The following is a 19,744-nucleotide window of genomic DNA, read 5'->3' on the forward strand; positions in this document are numbered from 1 at the left end:
GTAGATTCACACATTCACATCACTAAGGCGATCTTCATGAACTTCGTGTAATCATTGTCCAGTTTCCGTTGCTCAATAAGAAGGCCCGAATGCCAACACTTTGTTACAGAGAGGGTAGTGTACATCAGGGTCCAGTGCTTGGTGTGGTGATGGTCAGTGGCTGGAAAGGTTAAGCGACTGTCAATTCATGGTCGTGTGTATAATTTCACAGACTATTACTACTACTGTACTATACTACTACTACTACTGTTTTTGTTTCTTCTGTTTGTTTGTTTGTGGCTGCAGGTAATTTATTTGTTGTTTTTAGCTGCAGATGATTTAGTGGCGTGACCCGTGATGTCGTCGTCTCGTACTACCACCACCATCGTATGTGGGCACCACACTGCTACAACGGAGATTTTTAAGTTCTTCAACTACTTCCTTAGTGATCAAGGTAAAGTGTGATGTAGTATTGTTGTTGTTTATTTTCTTGTATCTAATGCCTCCACACAAAACAAACAGGTAAAAAATTACTGTCTCTAAAACGAATGGCTCTCTGTCGGCTGCAAATGGCATAACTTTAAAACTACCCAAAAGATATTCTGGGGTACATCAGGATTATCATCCACGAATATGCGAATTTTAATGTCATGTTGTAGATCTCACTATTGTCACCATGTAAACAAGGTACACAAAATTTAATTGCAGATCGTTACTGTAGTAAATTTTCCTTTTATAAATATCTCCATTAGTTCACAGTTTTGAGGGCCCGCACCCTAGGACGGCTGTCACAAATGATGTGATATGTATATATGTAGCCATCTCTCTCCCTCTTTTCTCATGTTCGTTCTAAAACTTTTGGGCTTCCGCCCTGGGTTTTCTAATTACTCTCAGCATGCAGGCGAGTTAAGGTTTATCTTCATAACTCTATTTTATTTATGTCCTCAGTGCGGGTTCAGCCCTTCTAGGGCAAACTTTACGAGCTGCTAGTCTTAGTGATCCTTCCAGAGCCGCTGACCTTCCGTTCACTAGCAATCTAGAGTTATGTTGGGATGGACCTTGTATCCTCAGTATGGGTTATATGAGAACCATTCGGGTGGAATTCTCAACCCAGTACATCTTGCTAGAGTAATGGTGAACGATGTTAGCAATGGAGGCTATGGTAACAGCTCAGCACTGTAACCCTCGGTGACATAATGCTCACTCAGGCATTATCGCTCAAGCTAATTAATTGAAGCAATGATGTCTGTGCACCCTGATTGGCAATAAATAGAGAACTTGATGATCCTCAAAATATAAATGCTCTAATGAAGTTAGTTTGATTAAGAAACAAGTTCATTGAGCTGAGAATAATTGAGATAAGAAGGAGAGGTGTATGATATAGTGAGTTAGTTGTTTATGATTGTCACACTGGTGACTTATATAACAATAAGAGATATTAATGAAATAACTTACTAAAATATCAGTTAAGAGTCACATTGATTATGCTTGGGAGACAATGTAATTGCCTTGTACTATTATGATGATACAATGTGACTCATAGTGTTACTCCTAATTTAGATGAGTCATGTGCAACTGTAGACTAAGGACAGTTGTCTGGACTGTTAGATGATGGAGGAGACTATGGAACTGTTCCTGGGGAACTAGTTTTGAGGAGGAGCTACAAGGTCTGGAGAGCTCAGCTCATTCATTACATACATGAAAATGTCCGTCATGGGTGAATTCAGTAGTAGTAGTTTCACCCAGGACCCAAGGGACCATACTAGTATGTAATATGAAGGATGTAGAGCCACACTTGGATTCAAGTTAGATCCTCATTTGGCTTGCATAATTCATAGCAGCTGGTTTCTGCAGAAACGGTTTTCACCATTGAATTGTGCAGTTTGTTATGATCAAATTTTTAAAATTAATCAAGCTGCAGGAGAAAGAAAGAATTATTGCAGATCCAAATTAAAACTAGATGGAATAAGGCCTTGAAGAGTAAATTTCTAAATGTAAAACACTGAAAGATCCCAAGTTGGTCTAATCCCTGATTAGACCAACCTGCTTCTGCTAAGAGAAGTAGGTTTGGATATTCTAGATAATGAGGAATAAGAAGATTACAAGAACCTTAATTAAGTCAGTCTGATTTTAGTGGATTCCATGATCAGGATGAGGAGGTTGGCTCTAATCATAGTGTTCAGTCACTAGAGCAGGGAGAACCTGTTGAGACTGACTTCATCCTGCCCCATTTTGGCAACCACTTCCACCTGCGTAAAAGTGTTGGTTACCATGAATGGAAACCGGCTGCTGTCGACTGCCACGCAGCTGATGGATACAACTGGTTCAGTGAGGAGAGGAGGAGGGTGTATAGTGTAGGGGGTGGGAGAGTTGCTAGGGATTGGTGTCCCAGCTGGTCTTTGTTACTATGGTGAAGCAGGGAGTGTATGCATATGGCGACTGTGTTAAACTTTCATTTGGCTTTTATTTACTGATTTGGCAATACTGTACAGTATTTTTTTTTGTAACTTATTTATTGGTAATATTTTTATTTATTCCTCACATTTTCTGGTACTGTATATACTGTATTATTAAAAAAAAAAATTATGGCTACAAGAGGAAAATTCAGACAAAAGTTTTTTCCTAAATTCTCCCAGCTAAAATACCGTAAAATATAGTAGTGTAATTTTAGCGTTTTTCATATCTTCATTTGGCGTTTTTATACATTTAGGGTGCTGACATTCTGGCCTCTGTGCTTGCTCACCTGTTTTACCTTTGCCAAAACCCAAACTTTTCCCTTCTTCGTGGAAGCATGCCTCGGTTAAGCCCATCCCGAAGAAGGGCAATCAACTCCACGTCCAACTTATCCCTCTCTAAGATTTTCAAACCATCGTAAACTCCATTATTCTCCGTCACCTTGAATGCCTTTCTCTTTGTCGGATCACCAGTATGGCTTTTGCCAGGCGAGATCTACTGATCTGCTCTCCTACTGCACCAATCTTTGATCATCCTCTTAAGATTATGGGGAACTGTTCGTCGTGGTCTTCGATATCTCTAAAGCATTTGACGGGTATAAGATCTGCTTTCTAAACTTCCTTCTTATGGTTTCTCTCCTCTACTTCTCTAATTTCTAGCTTCCTTGGAGAACCGATCCATGGCAGTTGTCGTTGAGGATCGATTCTCCTCTTTCTCTACCAATAGTGGTGTCCCACAGGGTTCTGATCTTTCACCTACTTTTCTTTTATCAATGATTTACTTCACACTGCAACTAATTCTATCCATTCTTACGCTGATGATTCTACTTTTCACTCTTCTTCACATTTTCCCTTCCCCTAATTCTCAAACTACTAGATCTGTTTCTAGAGTTGATATCATATTCATCAATGCGTTGTGCAGCATATTAAATGGGGAGGTAGAAACTTGATAAATTCAATAGTAATAAATCACAGTATTTACCAATTACACTTTCCAAATTAGATGATCTCCTACCAATCACATTTCAGGATGCAATTATTTTGCCAAATTCTAAAAATATAAAGGAAAAGACGTGACCGGACGCTCGGCGGCTAACAAGCCGATCAGTGGCGAAGAGGATAAAAGTAAAAGTAAAAAAAGAACAAGATTAAGTTTAGTTAAGCCAAGTCTGTTTGAAGTTGTAGAGAGGAAACAATCTCAAACAAAAATGCATCATGATAAGAGTTCCAGGAAAGAGTTTCAAGGTAAATGATAGGGTGAGAGAATATGCCTAAAGGTTATGGTACTGTACATGCAAAGTGGATAACTGGTGTCATTGATAAGGTATGGATCTAAGTTTAGTGAAATGTGGTAACTCTTGAGGTATGTTCATGTGGATCACATCATTCAGGCACATGACGAGATGAATGTAGCACCAGGACATGATGATAACGACACAGTTTCAGATGATCATCATGATGATGATGTCAAAGATGATGTTTCCCAGCATCCACCACTGTGTCAACTGATTGTAGTGATGATGTGTCACTGATGCACAGAGTGCAAGTGAAACCCCAAAACTTGATGGAGGGAATAGTCCTAGAAGATCAAAAGAGTTAGGAGACCTGTAATTAAATTAGACCTCTAATTATCGGAATTGTGAACAGGTCTTTCAAACTGTTTAGTTAGGAAGTTATATTTGTTGTGTTCTATTCTTTCTTCCTGCCATATGTAATTCTGTAAGTTTTGTTTATTTAGGAGTTGTAGCAGCCATGCTCTCTTTTGAAAGGGAGAAATAGTGTTATATATATGTAAGTTTATATGCTGCCTTTATTGATTATATATACATTATATATTATGTTACTTCTTACCAAAGTCAGAAAGTGTTTAGGCTTGTGTAAACACGAAATGTGTTAAGCACGTTGCAACCAACAACAGAGAATAAACTCCCCAGCCAGACCGACCATGTCACTTGTCATTCTCCCACTAAATAACACAAGATACTACACACTCCTGAGCAGTTGCTTCAAGTTTATAAGGGATTCATTCGTCCTAACTTGGAGTATTGCTCTCATATCTGGGGTGGCTCTTCTTCTGTCCAACTGTTAGATAGGGTGGAATCAAAGGCATTTCATCTTATTAACTCTCCTTCTTTAGTTGATAATATATCTTCCTTTCTTTTCCACAATGTTCCTTCACTCTCTCTCTCTCTCTCTTTCTTTTACAGGTACTTTAAAGGGCAATGTTTGCTGGATTTGGCATCCTGTGTACCACCGGCAAGGCCGAGGACTTGTAACGCCTGTCTTGCCCGCGGTGCCCACTGTTTCTCTGTGGATGTCAGTCACACTAGAATAACCCATTATAGTACATCTTTCTTTCCTCACACAGCCAAACCATGGAACGACCTGCCTACTTCTGTGTTTCCATACTCATGCAATCTATCGGGTCCGACTAATTACCCAATGTAGCCAGAATGAAGTCAAATAATGGTCCTACATGAATAAATCGGACTGCCAATCACTTCGGCTAGTATTTGGGTCAAGTCACAAAAATTGGGTAAACTTAATTTAATCGAGTATATCGAGTGCTTGTACTAACCTGACCTAACACAACTCAGATTCAATTAAGTTTACCAATTTTGTGTGACTTTATGACACCAAATAATAATCGAGAAGTGGTTGGCAGTCCGATTTATTCATGTAGGACCATTATTTGACTTCATTGATAATGGGTAATTAGTCGGAACGCAATGTCTCACTTCAAAAAGTTGGTTTTCCGACATCTTTGTGGTGTAGATTAATATAATCTTTTTCTCTTCTATTTTTTAATTTTTTTACTTTTATTTTTTTGCCCCCTAGACCCCTGCTGGGTCGATTACCTGTGCCCGGCTGGACTATTCCCCGTAAATAAGAAATAAATAAATAAAAAAACATTCACCGGAAGATACGGACAATTGGCTTTTTCGAACAGGTGGTCCCCTCTTTCAGTCAGGATCTTCGAGGGTTTACTGTATCTGAGTACAGTAATTGTCTTTAATGTTTGTTGTACAGTTATGTGGTCACCGTTCTGGAGTCATGTTAGAGAAGCCTGGGAGCGGAAGGATCACCACAACCTCCTCATCATCACCTATGAGGAGCTCAAAGCTGACCTTTCTGCTGTCACCCTAAAGGTTGCCTCTTTCCTCGGTAAGTTGTGGAACCATTTTGAATTTGTTAGTGTTGGTCTAGCTGGGAAGGAAGCTTGTGTCTGGTTCTGGATCTTCCCCATGTAACAATTTAGTTCAATAATTGTGCTCCATTTTCATCTGTACCTTTATTTTTATCTTTTTCGCCACTGGTCGGCTTATTAGCCACTTGGGCTGTCTGTCACATTTATTTTACACACTGTTGGCAAGTACTGGGCATGCACTGCCTCCTGAATGTAACTAAACCTGCTCAGTGATGGTCAAGTCTTGTCTTGAAAGAACTCACACTCGGTGCCGTCACAAAACTCTCTGGCAGATTGTTCCAAGAGTTCACAACTCTCTCTCCGAAAAAGTATGCCCTCACAGTTTTCTAGACTTGTGGCTTCTTCAACCTTGAGCTGTGACCCATTGTGGGGTGGGCATCTGCTAACTCCAGGAATGGACACTTGACTGAGTAGTGCCCTCCGACATGTTTATACACCTCAATTAGGTCACCCCTTGCCCGTCTGTAGGCAGTTGCAGGCCCTCTATCTCTCTGGATAGCCGAAGAGGAGGCACCAGTCTAGTGGCCTTCCTTTGGACATTTTCAATCACCTGAGTCCCGAGCATATCTCGGGGACCAAACGGGGTGACAGTACTCCAGGCAGGGAAGATCCTCACTCTTGAAGATCATTATGATGGACAGTCTGAATGACCTACCTATAAGACCTACTAGTTTAGTTGCTTGATTCACTTTCTCAGAATAGCCCGAGAGCTTCAGTTCATTGTCTATTAATGTAGTTTCTTTAACCTGTTGGGTCATGTGAATGCCTCCTTACTGTTGGTCTGCCCAGGTGCATCTTCTTACACTTCATGACATTGAATCTTAGCAGCCATTTCTTCAACCACTCTTGAAGCTGACAGAGATCTTTCAGTAGCTCTTCACAGTCTGTTTGGTTCTTAATTCCTTTGAATAACCTGGCATCATCGTAAACATTTGTATGGAGGATTGTACAGCATCAGGCATGTCATTTATGAAACAAACAAACAACAACAGGCCCAAGACTGCCCTGTGGTACCTCGCTTGTCACAGATACACATGACGATTTCATACCTTTAATCACCACACAATGCTTGTAATCATGCAGAAAGTCTCTGATCCACGCTGGGACACTTCCCCGAATTCTGTAACCTTCCAGTTTATTTCTCAGCCATTCATGGGGTACGCTGCCAAAAGCCTTGGCAAAATCTGTGTATATATTGTCGATATTCCCACCCTGTTCCAGAATTTGTGATCCAAACATCCAATACCTTGAGCATGTTTTAGGCAGGAGCACCCTGTCATAAAACCATGTTGGCAATCTTTCCAAGGCTGTTTCATGGTAAATGTTCCATCATGGCATCTCTTATAATACTCACTCGTACTTTACGTACTATGCTGGTCAAGCTCACTGGTCTATAATTATTCATAGAGTGATGATTGCCCTTCTTGAATATAGGACTCGCATAAGCCATTTTCCAATCACTGGGGACCTTTTGCTCATCCAGGCATTTACAGAACAAGTTCTTCAAGGGCTCAGCAAGCTTGTTGTACAACCGTCTTAGCACTCTGGGATGCACCATGTCAGGGCCGGGACTCTTATGGATCTTTAGCTTTGACAATTTGTTTGTTTTACCCTCTTATGAGAACACAATGTGGGTCAGTGCTGTGTCAAACCGTCTGTTCTCAAATGCAGGAAGATTTTCGCATCCTCTCTTTCGAACACCGAGGAAATTGTAGTTGTTAAATTGGGGTGGTCCGACTACTGGTCCATGAGACTATTGTGTGGCTCACAGACTCAACAGGATAAATACAGTATTAATAATATTTCACCAAATAAGGAGCACCAGCAGAAAATTGCCTTCATAAAGGGTTGCATGATAATCAACCCTCTGAGACTGTTGTTGTAGCTGAAGGTCGGAACAGTGTATGAGAATATATATTTATATGCTATCATATTTAAGTACCTGTACTGTGATGTTCGCAAAATGTGTTAAAAAGTTGTTTCTGAAACAATTAACACATGATGATTTTCAGAAAAGAAAGTGAGTCCCACAGATTTGACCAAACTAGTGAAACATCTGCACTTTGACTCCATGAAGAAAAATCCATCTGTCAACGCTGAGGTACATGCCACAACTGGGTTTTGTGATGCTAGGGAAGGAGGTTTTATTAGGAAAGGTAAGAACAGTATGTTAAGTAATTCACCTGATACCTGAGTGGCTTTCATATTGTCCCTGGTGCAATTATATACAAAAATTACCTCAACCTTAGTTAATGCCTAACACCTTTATATTCATTTATAATTCAGAGTTGCTGTAGTTCTATGGATTTGTTCAAGTGACTGTAATTACTGTACACTGTGTAAGCCACACACCTTCTACCCCACCCTCTTGAAACCTTTCCTGTGGCATCTGCTGTATAATGTACTGAAAACTTGATGCATTTCTTAAAATTTTGAATATTGTCTATGATAAAATTGCACACACACACACACACACACACACACACACACACACACACACACACACACACACATACATACACACACAACACACACACAACACACACACACACTCTGTTTGGTGATGTGGGTCAAATGTATGTTAACGTACATCCCTCTCAAGTTGATAATTTATAGAATGTAGATAATGATTGTCAAATTATAATACTGTACATTACCAGACTCATAGGTCAGAAAAGTGATAAGGTTATATAGAGTAGCGTACTGTGTTTGTCCTGTGTCACCTAAGATACTCGTATAATTATTTATAACCTGTTTGTCTCTGAGGGTGACTGCTTTTTTTTTTTTTTTTTTTTTTTTTTTATTATTATTATTTATTGGGCACTCCCCTACATCCTTGTGTAAGGTGAAGCGCAGAAGCGTTTACAGCGCCCAACAGGGAAGCACGCTAAGTTCATGCTTGCTTTTATGTCTCATGAGTTAAGGGCGTAGAAGCCCGAAGAGTCAGTGGTTTATGTCATCTCATTATTGGAAGCTCCAACAACTCCCTGAATACGAATTCGCAACTTTCGATTTACACCAGGTACCTACTTTACGGCTAGGTGAACAGGGACTAATGGGGGCCCGGGAATCGAACCCGTGACATCTCGCTTGCGAGGCAAGAACGGTACCGCTTCTACCACCGGTCCCCCTAACTGTTTGTCTCTGAGGATGACTGTGCCATAGTAGTTACTCTACTTTTTTTTTGTTAATCCGTTGATATCTACTAGTGTCTATTACCTTCAGAAAAAAAATAAAAATTTGAACAGAATTAATATATAGAAAATGAGTTAAAATTTATAACATCACTGTTGCTCCCTTGGCCTAAATAGGTCCAATATTAATTTGTGTAAAAATCTATGAGAGGACAGATTCACTCATATGATATTTTGTAACCACTGCACTCAGAGAATACAGTCCTGCATATCTGTAACTGTCTGGACTGTTTATCTGTTTACCTTATGCCATAGTATATAATATTGAAGTGGATTCTTCCCCTACAAACGCTTGTCGCTGAGTAGCCGACCCCGCTAATTCCCCAGTGTATGCCTCGTGGTCTAGGTCAACCAGCGCCGCCTTACACGACTGAGGTCAACTATTAAGCCACGCCTACCCCTGCTATATAAAACCTGACCTCGTGGTGACCTATTTCTTTCTACCTACACCAACCAGCAAGCAACACCTCCTCCTCCTCCTGCCTGGCGGCCCTCGCTCCCGCCGGCGAGTATTGCAACCCACAAGCTGGTCCTCCTCTGAGCATCCTCACCAACCAGCTCTCTCTACTTCACGCTTGTAACCACGCTGCCACTTCTCAGCACCAAGCTGCACTATACATCCAATACAATATGTATACAGAGAGCACATTGTGAGTTTCCTTTTTCCATCCCATACTGAGTGTGAACCAAATAACCCGTACCCCACAATATAACAGGGAACTTGTACATTTTTAACACAGCTATATTACTCTTGGTCATAACTATATTACTCTTGGTCATAGCTCTATTACTCTTGGTCATAACTATATTACTCTTGGTCATAACTCTATTACTCTTGGTCATAACTATATTACTCTTGGTCATAACTATATTACTCTTGGTCATAACTCTATTACTCTTGGTCATAACTATATTACTCTTGGTCATAACTATATTACTCTTGGTCATAACTTTATTACTCTTGGTCATAACTATATTACTCTTGGTCATAACTATATTACTCTTGGTCAGAACTATATTACTCCTGGTCATAGCTATATTACTCTTGGTCATAACTTTATTACTCTTAGTCATAGCTATATTACTCTTGGTCATAGCTATATTACTCTTGGTCATAACTATATTACTCATGGTCATAACTATATTACTCTTGGTCATAACTCCATTACACTTGGGCATAACTATATTACTCTTGGTCATAACTATATTACTCTTGGTCATAACTATATTACTCTTGGTCATAACTTTTTTACTCTTGGTCATAACTTTATTACTCTTGGTCATAACTCCATTACTCTTGGTCATAGCTATATTACTCTCGGTTATAAATTTATTCCTCTCAGTCATAACTATATTACTCTTGGTCATAACTATATTACTCTTGGTCATAACTATATTACTCTTGGTCATAACTATATTACTCTTGGTCATAGCTATATTACTCTTGGTCATAACTATATTACTCTTGGTCATAGCTATATTACTCTTGTTCAAACTATATTACTCTTGGTCATAACTTTATTACTCTTGGTCATAACTATATTACTCTTGGTCATAGCTATATTACTCTTGGTCATAACTATATTACTCTTGGTCATAACTGTATTACTCTTGGTCATAACTGTATTACTCTTGGTCATAACTGTATTACTCTTGGTCATAACTTTATTACTCTTGGTCATAACTATATTACTCTTGGTCATAACTATATTACTCTTGGTCATAACTATATTACTCTTGGTCATAACTATATTACTCTTGGTCATAGCTATATTACTCTTGGTCATAACTATATTACTCTTGGTCATAACTGTATTACTATTGGTCATAACTATATTACTCTTGTTCATAACTATATTACTCTTGGTCATAACTTTATTACTCTTGGCCATAGCTATATCACTCTCGGTCATAAGTTTATTACTCTCAGTCATAACTATATTACTCTTGGTCATAACTTTATTACTCTTGGTGATAACTCCATTACTCTTGGTCATAGCTATATTACTCTCGGTCATAAGTTTATTACTCTCAGTCATAACTATATTACTCTTGGTCATAACTATATTACTCTTGGTCATAACTATATTACTCTTGGTCATAACTATATTACTCTTGGTCATAACTCCATTACTCTTGGTCATAACTATATTGCTCTTGGTCATAACTATATTACTCTTGGTCATAACTTTATTACTCTTGGTCATAACTCCATTACTCTTGGTCATAATTATATTACTCTTGGTGATAACTATATTACTCTTGGTCATAACTATATTACTCTTGGTCATCACTTTATTACTCTTGGTCATAACTCCATTACTCTTGGTCATAACTCCATTACTCTTGGTCATAACTACAGTATATTACTCAGGTGCCAATTGCACCCCCCCAAAAAAAAAAAATATGTGCAGTGGAAATCAGACTCCGATCCCAACTACAGTGGAGTCTGGATTTTCGCGGTTTTGGTTAACGCGTTTGGTCATTTACGCAATGCCTTGCCAGCATTGAAATGCTTTAATTACTCGGTAAATTTGCTCATTTACGCGGGTGAAGTATAATTTGTTTACTATATTTACTGAAGATATTTGTTTTAGCTGATAAAATTCATACAAATTACCCAGCCAGAATATAATTTACATTGCTGGAATTCTTAGAAGATTGTGATTATTTTGAATATAAACATCATAAAATTTGCATTAGACATAAAAAGTTTAGATCTCATATAAGAATTTTGATTAGAAAGAGCAAAAATTTTATCTTTTGTGCAAAATTTATGACGTTGATATTCAAAATATTCCTTGTCTTGCAAGGAATCCAGCAATGTCAATTATGTTATCCTAACTTTAGTTTGAGGTATTATTTATTATTAAAAATGTAAGCCTGCTGTTTTCACCCAAACATTTCTCTCGTAGGGAGGGAGGGACCCAGCAGGCGTGGGGAGAGTGGGAGGTGGGGTATTTTGATTGACAGATAGTGTCTGGGTGAAGTATAATTTATAATTTGTTTATTTACTGAATATATTTGTTTTAGCTCATAAAATTCATACAAATTACCCGGCCAGAATATAATATACATTGCTGGAATTCTTATAAGATTGTGATTATTTTGAATATAAACATCATAAAATTTGCATTGGACATACAAATTTTAGATATAATTTAAGAATTTCGATTAGAAAGTGCAAAATTTTTATCTTTTGTGCAAAATATATGACATTTATATTCAAAATATTCCAAGCAGACTGTGAAGAACTGCAGAAGGAAATCTGTGGGCTCCAGGAATGGTCGAAGAAATGGCTGCTGGGATTCAATGTCACGAAGTGTAAGAGGATGCACCTGAGGCGTACCAACGGTAAGGAGGCGTATCATATGTCCCAACGGGATGAAGAAACTGCACTAGTTGAGACTGTATGCGAGAAGGACCAAGGTGTGTATGTTGACAATGAGCTGAAGTTCTCGGGCCATTGCGAGAAGAAGGTAAATTAGGCAAATAAATTCTTTGGTCTTATAAGAAGGTCGTTCAGATATCTAGACGGTCCGTCCCTCGTAATGATCTTCAGGAGTGAAGTGCTTCCCCATCTGGAGCACTGTCACCCCATCTGGTCCCCGAGATATGCTAGGGACTGTCAGTTGGTTGAAAATGTTCAAAGGAGCCCTCCTTTGAACTGGTGCCTGCACTTCGGCACCTCAGCTACCTTGCTAAGCTTATACTACAGATGGGCAAGGTGGGACCTAGTTGGGTTGTATAAGCATCTCAGGGGGCACTACTCAGTTGAGTGTCCTTACTTGGAGCTGGAGGACGCTCGCCCCACAAGGGGTCACAGCTCAAGATTGAAGAAGCCGCAAGTCCAGAAAACCGTAAGGGCAAACTTTTTCCGAGTGAGGGTTGTAAACTCTTGGAACAATCTACCAGAGAGTGTTGTGACGGCACTGCGTGTGAGCTCTTTCAAGACAAGATTTGACCAACACTGGAGCGGGTTCAGGTACGTTCAGGAGCCGGTGCATGCCCAATATTTGCCAAGAGTGCGTGACAGAGACGTGACCGATCGCCCGGGCAGCTAGTGAGCTGATGATCTTTTGGTGAAGAAGATAAATGAAAAGGAAAAGTAATCAGAGACGTGACCGATCGCCCAAGCGGCTAACAAGCCGATCAGTGGCGAAGAGGATAAAAGTAAAAGTCGTCTGCAAGGAATCCAGCAATATCAATTATATTATCCTAACTTTTGTCTGAGGTATTATTTATTATTAAAAACGTAAGCTTACTGTTTTCACCCAAACATTTCTCAGAGAGGGAGGAGCCAGCGAGCGTGGGAAGAGGGGGGGGGGATGAGAGTTGAATCCATTATTTGAATGGACATTAACCGGTGACTGTATTTCTCTTGAATGTTAATTGTGTGTGCATACCATCATAAAATTCATATGTTATTTTTACTACAACTAGGTATTGTGTCGGAAAAAGTGGAGTTTGGGGGTCGGCTCAGTCTCTATTTCAATAAATCCCATATGTTCTCTTATTTCATGTACGCGTTTCTCGTTTTACTTGGGCCTCCACGGGTTCAATTGACCACATAAATGCAGACTCCACCGTATACCGGTATTTTAATTCACCTTCTTTGTCCAGGTAAATCAGGAGGCTGGCGGGAGTACTTTGACGAGCCCATGAAGGTAGAGTTTGAGAAGTGGATGAGAGAGAAAGGGAAGGGACTTGAGAAGGAATTTAAATGGTTGCCTTGAAAGTGTCTTCATCATCAGCAGTGTGTAGGGCAATAAAGGTGAGTGATCAAATATGCCAGTTGTTGACCTTTACTGTATCTTCACACAAATGGCACTTTTTATTGTTTGTGTAGAGCACGGCGGGCGATATTATAACTGGTCGTATTGTGTAGTAGACTATTGCACTGTTTTGTATATAATTTCACTGTTGTCATTTGGCCGTTGATTTTTTGGTGCACGAGTTGTTTTTTTATTTGTATTATCTTCTTTTTTTTTACATTTTTTTTTATCATTTCACTGTTGCCATTTAACCGTTGATTTCTCGTTGCACATTTTGTTTTGAATTATTTGTAGAATTATCTTCTTGTTTACATTTTGTGTGTGTCGACCTGAAGAATAAATAAGAATTAGTTGCATGTTAGAGGATAAATCAAGTTGAGAAATAATTACTTGGTGACAGAGGTGTGTGTGTCCGGGCTGGTGTACTGTATATCATTCATAACTCTCATAGTATTCCACAGGGAGATGCTGGTGTGTCCACTGTCAGGGAAGCAAGACGAAGCAGACAGCAGTGTTATGGCCCTCGAGCATGACACTGTGCAGGCGGTCATAATATCTTGGAAATACTCACATCAGCATACATACATACATACATACATACATACATACATACGAGTACTACAACCCCACATGTATGAGTATTAGCTTCTCTTATCAACACATAACTACGTATACTCACTAGTACTGCCAACACATAACTTCACTCACTAGTACAGTTGACAACCCTTTAAACCGAAATTCCGAAAACCGAAAAGCTCTGAAAACCGAAAAAAAAATTGTGGGGCAATTTTTTTTTTTTTTTTTTTTTTAAACAGGATTAGCCCACCCAGGCATAGATCACTGACCCACATCTGGGCCTGGGGGGCGAAAATGAAAAAGTAATACTAATTATAATAATAGGCTAATAATAATTATTCATAGTAAATAAAAATTTTAATTAAAAAATACACTAAAATAAAATAATAATGATAATAATAATAATAAAATATAATAATAAAATTTATAATAAAAATAATAATAATACTGTATTAATAAAATAATAATAATATTATTAATAATAATAATAATAATAATAATAATAATAATAATAATAATAATAAAAAAGAAATAACAAGAATGAAAAAAGATAAAAAGTGAGAAACACGACTTAGGCCTATGAATTATTATTATTGTTATTATAATTATTATTATATTTTCGCCCCCCAGGCCCCAATGTGGGTCAGTGACTTGTGCCTCGGTGGGCTAATACACACACACAAAAAAAATCATTCTGAAAACCGAAAAATTCCGAAATGCCTCTGGCCCCAAGGATTTCGGATCAGGGATTGTCAACCTGTACATTATGCTTCCAATACCTTCCCAGGCGGTAGCACCTCCCTGTTTAAAAGCTGCCTACTACCTACTTAGGAGCTCACTTGGGCAAATATTATGATTGTTATAACATACAAACTCGATATGGAAGTAGCTAAAGAAAAAAAGGAAGGTAAATATTATACAACAACCATCAACCCAACCTAAACTAACCTAAAATAACAACTTGGGTTATTTTGGTGTTTGGTTTGGTTATTTCTGTGTATTGTTTGTATGTACAAAATTTCACTATAAATGTTGGGTTTTTTAACTTAGTGAAATATTGTTAAATTGTTATTGTGTAATATAGATCTTATAGTTATGTATTATTACTCTTAAAAAATCTTTGGAAAAAGTTTATGGCATAATTATGTTATACTTTTTATAACTACAGGTGTACAGTATAATCTTACTTTGATAATTACAGTGAGATCTTGTATTTCACGAGTAATATAGACTGGAAAAATTGCACCAAATTCAAATACATAAACTACCGGTGATGGGAAAAATAACCTCTGATTTTCCCATTTATATCCTCCAAATGATACAAATTCTGCCTTTATTGACTTGATTGTGCTTTCCGGAAACTAGTTTATAGGCCTTCCTCAAGTAATTTAATTACACGCTGCTTATCCTTATCCTGCATCGAGTACTTGGCAAACTTAACTCCCTTATGATAGTCCCGCTTCTCCTTTTCCTTATTTGGCTGCTAAGGTGGGTCTGTCCCACTCCCACCAGCACCAGTAGGACCCTTAGTAGATGTAGAGGCCATTATCTTGACTCGACAGGTGGTAGCACCACCCAAAAAAAGCACACAATAACAGCCCGGGCGGTCGCTAGGATGGCGCGGGCTACAACTCGATAGTTGCGTTCTTTTAAACTTCTTATACGTTCACCACCAGCAATTCGATCACTAGAACATTTCTTGGAAACACTCTTCTTGCCTTGTCTTTCCGTATTCATCGCTAACACAACAAAATTGGAGAAAATAGCAAAAATCGCGGAGTAATTGACAGAAACCGCGCGATTCAACTGATTACATGATGTAAACAGAGAGCGCTGGTGTAAACCGTTATTAGTCCTCACTGTGAAGGATTCTTTTTACTTATTCTTTTCATACATTATTTATGGGTAACAGCTAAATAAAAAAAAATTTTATTATAAGAGTACCTCTCAAAAAACACTTCACAAACAAAAGACACGAATCAGTTGAACATGTGATGTCGAACATGAACTGTAAACATTGCATAACCCCACGCCGCGCTTAAAACGTTGAGGATGAAATTGCGCTATAGCCAACATTTGTATGCAAAAGTTTGTGTTCTACAAACAGTGTTCCCCTATACATCAATCACGCTTCAACCAATTCGCGTTGACAAAACACGCGTTGTAGCAGAAATGACTGTAACTGATATGAGGGCTATGGCGTCATTCAAGACGGTGGCCAGCGTTCGGCTGGCTGGATCTCGCACAATTCACGATATTTTACGCCAAATATATGACTTGGTTACATTAGGTAGTGTTCGCAAAATTCAAAAACACAAAATGAAATCGCGCGAAATATGAAATCTTACTGTATATGGAAGTAAGTTATTGTTAAACTGTTAAATTATACATTTTATAACTTACTTTAATATATTTATATAGAGCTATATAGTACTATACCATATATTCTTACTCTAATATATTTATATAGAGCTATATAGTACTATACCATATATTCTTACTCTAATATATTTATATAGAGCTATATAGGACTATACCATATATTCTTACTCTAATATATTTATATAGAGCTATATAGTACTATACCATATATTCTTACTCTAATATATTTATATAGAGCTATATAGTACTATACCATATATTCTTACTCTAATATTATGAAAGACAGAACTACATTTAATATAATTTTTAAAATAAGTTAGAATGTTGGTTTAATTAACCTAACTAATCCTCTAAGATAGATTTAATATTATATTTTTAGACTAATATAATAAATTACTAATTTCTAGAAGTCACATGTACAGTAGTTAGTGCAGTACTGGTAGATTGGTCTTGTACTCACTTGAGGTATTAATAACATCTTCACTGTAGTTGCTAGTGTGTCTGTCTAGCATTTGTAGCCTACAGTATGTACAGTATCTCAAAAAAGTATCTCCACACTGTGTGAAACATTTTGAGACCACGGATGATAGATATTGGGACATGGATTTACTTTGGTATATAGTTTAACATAAGTAATGCAATGTGTATTTATTTCAGCGTAAATATTATGATGTTCGGTTACCAAATGTAGTACTTTTTACTTACTTTTATCCCCTTCACCACTGATCAGCTCGTTAGCTGCATGGGCGATCGGTCACGTCTCTGCCACGCACTGTTGGCAAGTACTAGTCCTGTACTGGCTCTCTCTTATGCACTGTTGGCAAGTACTGGGCATGCACTGGCTCCTGAATGTACCTGACCCTGCTCCAGTGTTGGTCAAGTCTGGTCTTGAAAGAGCTCACACTCAGTGCCATCACAACACTTTCTGGCAGATTGTTCCAAGAGTTCACAACTCTCACTCAGGATCAGTATGCCACAGAGCTCTACATACCAACCCTCCCGGGACACCACGAGTTGCATGTAGCATTTCAGAAGTCATCGGATCCATCCTGGCAGATAGTTTTTGAGATACTGTACTGTACAGTATAGCACAGTATACATTAATACCTGTATCTCCGTTAGCCGGAATCCCTCAAATCTGGAAATCTCCGATAACCAGAATTGAAATTTGCTCAGAAAATCATTCCCAAAGTCGGCTTTGGGAACAAATTTTCCGAGGTTAAAAATCGAGACAATATTCTGAAAATGTCTTGAATAAAGATGAAAGTTAAAGTATTTTTTTTTGGGGGGACCTGACCTGACTCAATGTCAGGTGGAGGTAGGGTGAGAGATTAATGGTCTCATATTACTGACCTTCTGATGGAATGTCAGGTCACCCTTTCTTGGGTGGGGATTAGTGGGTCTCATGACCTGAAGATGTCTTGAATAAACACAAATCCTAAGTATTTTTAGGGAGATTGTGATAATTATAAGTATAAATGAGCAAAGTTGTATCCCTTTAACATTACGTAACATTTTAAAATATGGAGTGAGAAAGCGGAAGGGTGTGGGTGATTAGAGAGATGGAGTGGTAACATACACCAGTGTTGCCAAGCGATAAGGTCCTCAACAGCTGATCTTTTAATTCACCTCCATGCAGTCACACAACAAGACCCTCACTGGATGCTTGTTGTCTTAATTCCCGTGTGTGTGTGTGTGTTTTGAGCTTGCCGAGCACATTGTAGGATTTGAAGAAGTTGATGAAGAGCTTGTTCAAGAGTCAGGTGGTGAGGTGACATGCCAAGACACTTACACAGCACATACATTAACAGCACTACTAAACCATTGTCTTATAACATTTTACATTATAATTTATATTTTAAAATTAATTGATACATGATAGCTCTACATGACTATTTTTGCACTTAGACAACTGATCAATGAATAAACCAGGACATATGGAGACTTAGTATACATAAATTAACACAACCTGTATTTGCCAATAGTGCATAACAGAGACATAACTGATCGCCCAAGCAGCTAACTAGCCTATTAGTGGTGAAGAGAGTAAAAGTAAGGAAATGTACTCAAATGTACTAATTTAATTACTAAAATTATTATGTATGGTGAAATTAAGGGTTGTTTATACTCAAATTAATCTCTATCTTACAAGAATTTCAGCAATGCAAATTATATTCTTGTAAGTCAAGTCATTGACATTTTATAAGGTTAATCTCTCATTGTGAACTAGTAAGAGGTTGAAGGATCCATTGGAGGATAAAAGTGACCGTGCCACTCCCCTCCCCTCACTGTTTGTCTAAAGAACTGACTCATTCATGATACCTACAGTACAATAATGTTTATTTGTTTTTCATTAATTAGTACAGATATGTAACTGTAATAATCTGTGCTTATTAATACATGTACCCTTCATATACAATACAGTATAGAACTATGTATTGTTACGCCGTCTCTTAATTTACTTTAATATCCAGGTTCTAGGCGTAACCAAACAAAAAGAAAGTGAAGTAAATCAAAAGGGAATAAAAATAAATAAAGTAAACCTTAAGAATTTAATTCAATTAAATATTAACACAATAAAGAGCCTCGTAGGCTGTCACAACAAATTGATTCGCTATCGAAACCTTTAGGACACAAATGATACTAAACATCGAAACATCAAAGAACTGCATAACTATATCGAATAAAAAAATAAAGCACTGGATTACGTTAACACTACATAAACATATAAAATAACTAACACAAATTAACTAACATGAAACAACACTGAATTACTTAAATGTAACTAAGCTAACACTGACGGACACATAAGACATGAATAGGTACTCGCATAGATATACCACATTGGTGGTGACAGGAACAACACAGAAATAAAGTAAAGTATAAGTAACAGGTGACAAGTGTCACTCAAAAGAACGTGAACTGAATGACAAGAGGACTGGACTGAACTCCGTCAGTTGGTGGACTACTATATATAGGGTTGTTTCCTGCCAGTGCGACATGCCAGTGAAACATGGGTCGTTTAACGATGCAGATGGTCGTTAGAGAAACAAAGAATGCTTGTTACAATACTAAATGAATAAGATGGGCTTGAACAAATAATAACAGTTAAAACCTTAACAGCACAGGGTAAGGTGACTAGATTATATAATAGTAAATATAACATACACTCAACAA

The 19,744-nt window shown here is 38.0% G+C and overlaps 2 protein-coding genes across 2 annotated transcripts in view; both read left to right on the forward strand.

Annotated features, from left to right (window-relative positions):
* Positions 1-19,744, forward strand: part of LOC121865058 (luciferin sulfotransferase-like) — a 100,455-nt gene that overhangs the window by 4,613 nt on the left and 76,098 nt on the right. The gene's annotated exons all lie outside the window — the stretch shown is intronic.
* On the forward strand, positions 406-14,414 carry LOC121865056 (luciferin sulfotransferase-like; the record flags this gene model as incomplete). The annotated part of the gene is given in 5 exon segments (XM_042364387.1): positions 406-433; positions 5,463-5,597; positions 7,653-7,796; positions 13,458-13,608; positions 14,071-14,414. Coding segments are annotated over 4 exon segments (420 nt in total), but the record flags the coding sequence as incomplete, so codon positions are not given.

This window comes from Homarus americanus, unplaced genomic scaffold (genome assembly GCF_018991925.1).
Source record: "Homarus americanus isolate GMGI-L3 unplaced genomic scaffold, GMGI_Hamer_2.0 scaffold2539, whole genome shotgun sequence".
NCBI classification, from domain to species: Eukaryota; Metazoa; Arthropoda; class Malacostraca; order Decapoda; family Nephropidae; genus Homarus; species Homarus americanus.